The following is a 5757-nucleotide window of genomic DNA, read 5'->3' on the forward strand; positions in this document are numbered from 1 at the left end:
TTTTCTAAATTCAGGAAATGAATAAATAAAAAATCGGGCTCCATCATCGGGACCTATCTATCTTTTTGCAGGTACTTGCCAATTTTCAACTCTGTGGCTGTCGTAGTTTTATGGAAAAAGTGACACAAGTGTTTCCAAGTTGTCAAATATATAATTTATTGGGCCCAAAGAATACCCGCTAAAACACAATACCCGACAGGGGCTGTCATTATATCACGTCCTGTGATTGATTACAACTTAAAGTTAGTTAAAAATTGTGAAATGGTATAGGTTTAACGCCCCTATTAACACAATTAGGTTATTTAAGAGGCAGGATCTCCGAGTTTAACGTCCTTCTCCGAAAGCACAGAGCCAAAACGGAATTTCGTGTGAAGCGTGTTTCCTATGGACACGACGCCGGATAAAGTTAATTAATTAATAATCTGTTGTTTCATGTGGGTGATTATATTATATGCTTTAACGTACATCAATTCATTCCGTCAAAGGGCAACTGGTCCGTATATCCCTCTGTCCCGATAAATATTATCAGGAAATGCGCTCTAGGTAATTAATTATTCGAATAGTTTACATAATAACACGCGGTATCATGCCTGCTACTTAAAATATGGGGGTAAATGTCTTACGGCGCTCGCAACTGCTTAAGGTCATATGAGCGCGGACACACCAAACATTTTCAGATGGTAGGAAATTTTGAATTTTTCCTGGGTGACGGCCGAAGCCTATTCTTATCTTATCGATTTTGGACCAAAATGGATCTTAAACGTGCCCAACTTGCACACGAGATTTTTAGCCTTTGTCTGAGAAGGCTAGGTGTAGATTTTTCCTACCAGAAGATCAGAGGTGTGGCTGAAAGACAGCAGTAAGAAGGAGTCAAAAGAGTAGCAGTAGAAAGGCTGCAGAAAGAGTCACGAGCCTAGTGGAAGGGGTAAAGGAGGTGAGGTGATGGGGGAAGAAAGTGGAGACGAAAGCAGACAACAGAATATTACAAGAGAGATGGAAAGAAGGTGAAAGGAGACAATTTTAAACAAGATAATTTTTTCTTCTCTACCCGGATTCGAACCCGGGACCTTCGAATTGATTTGAGAAGCGAACACCTTAACCTCTTGGTCACGAGAGCCCGCCATTGCTGCAACTGCTGTTTCCCTTACTGCTGCTGGTGGTACTTCTGCAACTGCTGTTGTTGTTTTTTTTGCTTTGTTTTTTGTTGTTTTTGCTGTTTCTGTCGCCTTTGATGTTGATAGTGTTTGTGAAATAATTGGTATGATTTACACTCCAGTCGATCCAATGTTTGTTTGGGGCTCCTTTTTGGGCCTAAGATTCAAGACGCTCTTCTTGGTTTGTGTTGGTCTACACCCTGATTTCAAATGAACACTTTCTCTGTGTAATATCTGTATGATAAGTTAACACAATAGAAGAGATTATAATATTATGATTATGACTTTTGGGTGTGACTTTCGACGTTGCTTTCACTTAGTGTGTAACCCAACGTAAGCGATTTTAAGAACGAAGTAGACCAACGCGTGATTGACTTCAAGTTTACACATTGTACTTTCCCACCTCCATAAAAACTGGACAAGAAGACCTGGAAAAAGATATTTGGCCTTCAATGTTTAAGATTATACCTGTATAAGATAAGAATTGTTATAGTTTGCTGTTTACAAGTGTCTGGGGTTGAAGTTGTAATCAAACTACAAAATGCATTTGTGCATAACCTTAGGAATGCATGTTTCTGACTTGCCCTTTACTCCCTTTATGTCTGTATCTCAATTATTATATTGTCATTTATAATGAGGTGTTTGACGCCAAAATCGACACAGTTTAGATTGCGTAGGAGTCTGGCCTCCGACTTACCTGTCAGGGCCAACTAGGGCTGAGATGGATACAGCATCTCTTTACAAAAAGACTAAGATTCTCAATAAAAATTGCCCCCCCCCCACGCGGGAATAGAGCTTGAGTCTCCTGTTTACGACAACGAAGCATCACAGATACCTCTCTGTAATAAATTAATTAAGTGTTCAGTTTCCACTCAGATATGTATTTTTGAGTGATGCTGATCTTTTTTCTGCCAGTGCGTGCTGGTACAAGACAAAAATTCTGCAAATTTCTTTGATGTCGAAAGTGGTTCTAATTGCTTTACTTTGAGACAGTGTAATTTTCGTTGGAAAGTCCGGGTTCGAGTCTCGGTTCGGACACGTATTTTTTCGACCCCTCCTGCCTACCCAGCAGTAATGGGTACCTGCCTTTCAGTTCGGAATGTAAAGGCGGCATGGAAAGGAACTGGCCACCCTGCCATAATATGCCGAAGGCCAAGCAAGATTGTCTCACTAACAAGCAATCGCCAAGGTCCCGATCGGAAGCAGGAACAACTTTACTTTTACTTTTTGTTTGGAGACTCTGATGTCGAATCAAAGTGCTTTCAAAGTCCAACAAGCTGGTTTGATGATACAACGGAGGAACATGTTTGAAAATTATACTTTACTACTTTATTTTTGTGGCTAAGTGAGCAGTGAGTTCAGACTCAAGTAATGTCAAGCAAGTGTCGATGACACGGGGTTCAAATGGGTGGTCACAGGGGTGTGTCCTTGAGCAAGACCGGGCAACACTAGCTCAAAATACAGGGCGCTGCACAATGGCTACCGGCAATGACATGATCGCATGTATGTATGAATACATGCATGGATGTATGCACGTATTTTTGCTGTCGTAAACCAAACTGCCCTTTTGGTATCAATAAAAGTGTGATTTAGTAATTATTTATTTATTAAAAGAACGGAATTGTAGAAGTGTGTATGCTTTCCGCATTTGAATTGACAGTCAAGTGAAGCAATGCCAGCATCTGTGAAACAACGAACATTTATGTGGCTGAGAGCTTTTCGAGCAGAACACATGCTATCGACATCATGAATTATAATCTTTAGTCTGAAAACCGCAATTAATACTGACTAAAAAGTTGTGTTTCATCAACACAATCGTCATTATTTCAAGGTTTCCCAAGGCGTTGAGAGCGTCAACGCTCAGCCCCGCGAGTCATAAACGGACTGAAGGCAGCGCTAATTCCGTTTTACCGTCACATCAGGTGACTTTTGGGGCGTGATGATTATTCACGGTTTTCATATTACGTCAGATTGCACGTTTGACTTCAGGTAATTGATTGTTCTAAGGACAAGCGGGCTAACCCACATTTCGGGGGTTTTCCAGAAATCTTAACCTACACCAAAAGTGGGCATTGTCCTACCTTTAAGAGAAATTTGGTTTCATTGGTGTGTATATTTGTTTGGTTAAAGAGAGAACTCTCTCCTTTAATCGCAAATATTTAGACTTCTATTCAACATAGATGTTTATTTCTTTCACCAAAAGGAAGGCAAATAAATAGGCTTTAAGATGATACCGATAACCCCATATGACCTAAATTGACGAGCGCCTGATTTCACCACGTCGTGACACATATGTCGATGGACAGTGCAATCAAAGGTCCTGGGTGTTACATAAATGCATTGTGTTGAAAGGGGAGTCGAGCTAATACAACATCATGCTTGAAGACTGATTGAAGCTTACTGATTCGAGGGATAACCAGCACTTTGGCACTGAACCTTCTATTTAAGGGTAGGAAAGGAAGACTGTGTGGCGTCGGTATCCCAGTGGTCAGGCTTCGGGCTCGTAATCGTCAGATTGCGGGTTCGATGGTTCGAGCCTCAGCTCGGTCCGACGTTGCTTCCTTTGAAAAGTCCCTTTTCACGAATTGTCTTCTTGGCTTCGGTCCTTTCGAAGATGGATTTAAATTTGGAGGTCCTGCCTCTTAAATGACCTACAAGAGTTGATATGGGGCGTTAAACCTATACCGAGGGGGGGGGGGGCTCTCGTGGCCCTGAGCTTAAGGTGTTCGCACCTCATTCAAAAGTCCCGGGTTCGAATTCGGGTAGCGACCGAGTTTTTTTTTCTAAAAATTGTCTCCTTTCACCCCCATTCAAGCTCTGTAACAATGTTCTATCGTTTGCTTTCGTCTCCACTTTTAGCCCCCACCCCATCACCTCCTTTGCCCCCTCCTCTGGGCTCCTGACTCTTTCTGCAGTTTTTCTACTGCTATTCCTTAGCTCCAACTTACCGCTGTCTTTCAGCCACACCTCTGATTTTCTGGTAGGAAAGATCTACACCTAGTCTTCTCGGACAAGGGCTTAAAATTTCAGAGGTCCTGTATGCAAGTTGCGCACGTTAGAGATCCCTTGGTGGTTTAAAATCGAAAAGAATAGGCTTTGGCCGCCACCCGGGCAAAATTTTACATTTTCTATCAACTGAAAATGTTTAATGTGTCCCGCTCGTTCATATGACCTTATGCAGTTGCGAGCGCCGCGAAACACTTACCAAAAACAAACCTACACCATACTCCCCATTTTCACATCATCCCTGTATCCAACAGCAAGTATGGAGAGATTCTGACTCAAACAAAATCCGTAGTTTGTCAAACGTTTAATTCAAGTCACTTGAAAATCAGGCAGTCTATAAGGACGTAAGATAATTCATTCCTCATCGGTTAGCCCACGACGGGTGTCTCCTGGCAATTATCTGGGACGTTGAAAACCGAGCGGTCAGCCACTGACGTCACAGGGTCTGCTACGATTTTGAGGATGTCACCTTGTGGTGGCGCTGGAGAGGGAAAACGAGAGGGGGGATATTAACATGTGTGAAGCGTGCCGACAAATTGAGTTACTTCTCGGATTTGAGCCCTAGGAAAATAGATCATGCTTACAAGTTAGGTTTTTGCGATTTGTAAGTATGGAATAACAAAAGGCAATTAGTACTTAATGAATATTGCATCAATAGAAAACCTAGAAATTTGTCCTTAGTGTCGATTTTTGGCCAATATCTGCATTTGTAGATCGTGAGAAGTAACTCATTTAGTCAGCACGCCTCACATGTGCTTACGCACAGCAGAATTGTAAATGGGCTGAATTATCAATGTCATGCTCATACTGTGCAGAACAAGGTAGGGGGAACTGCTGCTTTTTCTTTCCTCATCTTTACTATCGTCATTCTTCCTCTACTTTTTTTGTATGTTTGTCACTCTCTTGCGAACTGCTATTTACGGGTTGCCTTGATAGTCGAAGCAGACTTTGTGCTGTTTAGGCTAGAGCACAATAAGCCTAATTCCCCTTTTGGACTTCTCTGTTGACATCCAACCCTTGGCGCTCCTTTGACTTTCTGCAGTTGTGAGCGCGTCAAACCTTACTAAAACTAAAATAAGAGAGATTGTCAATAACAACGTCTTTGTGGATGGTTCATTCATTTGTGACCAGTCTATACGCCTTGCAAACTAACAATACATTTGGGAGGCATCGTGGTGAAATAAGACGCATGTCAAAATAATGAAATTGAAAAAACCAAACCGGTATTTTCCACGCCGGTTTTGCAATAAAAAAAAAAATAGAATCTTTGTTTTTTGCCACAACAGCTTTTCGAACATTTAAGAACACACCTCTGTGAGTACATTGCTGAAAAACATTTATTACAAACATAAAAATGTAAATGTTCAGTGTACAGGGACTATCAAGCTGACGAAATTACCAAACTTTGGTAGCCATTTTCTCACTGATTTTACTTTTGAAACCAGTGACCCAACCTCTTTCAATCCCAAATATCTCGAAGTCTATTCAAGAAAATTGGGTATCTGCTTTTGAAATGGGTGAAGTAGTCATCATTACTTATTCATCTATCTATCTATCTATCTATCTATCTATCTATCTATCTATCTATCTATCTATC

At 41.2% G+C, this 5757-nt stretch overlaps 1 protein-coding gene across 1 annotated transcript in view; it reads right to left on the reverse strand.

Annotated features, from left to right (window-relative positions):
* Nucleotides 1–4494: 4494 nt before the first annotated feature.
* The window catches only part of LOC101864075, a 4248-nt gene continuing 2985 nt past the window's right edge, over nt 4495–5757 (reverse strand). Inside the window, exon 4 of the mRNA XM_005101688.3 lies at nt 4495–4641. Coding sequence (XP_005101745.2) covers nt 4529–4641 — 113 coding nt within the window. The 3' untranslated portion in view covers nt 4495–4528. The remainder of the gene's footprint in view (nt 4642–5757) is intronic.

Source organism: Aplysia californica, unplaced genomic scaffold (assembly GCF_000002075.1).
Source record: "Aplysia californica isolate F4 #8 unplaced genomic scaffold, AplCal3.0 scaffold00294, whole genome shotgun sequence".
Classification (NCBI taxonomy): Eukaryota; Metazoa; Mollusca; class Gastropoda; order Aplysiida; family Aplysiidae; genus Aplysia; species Aplysia californica.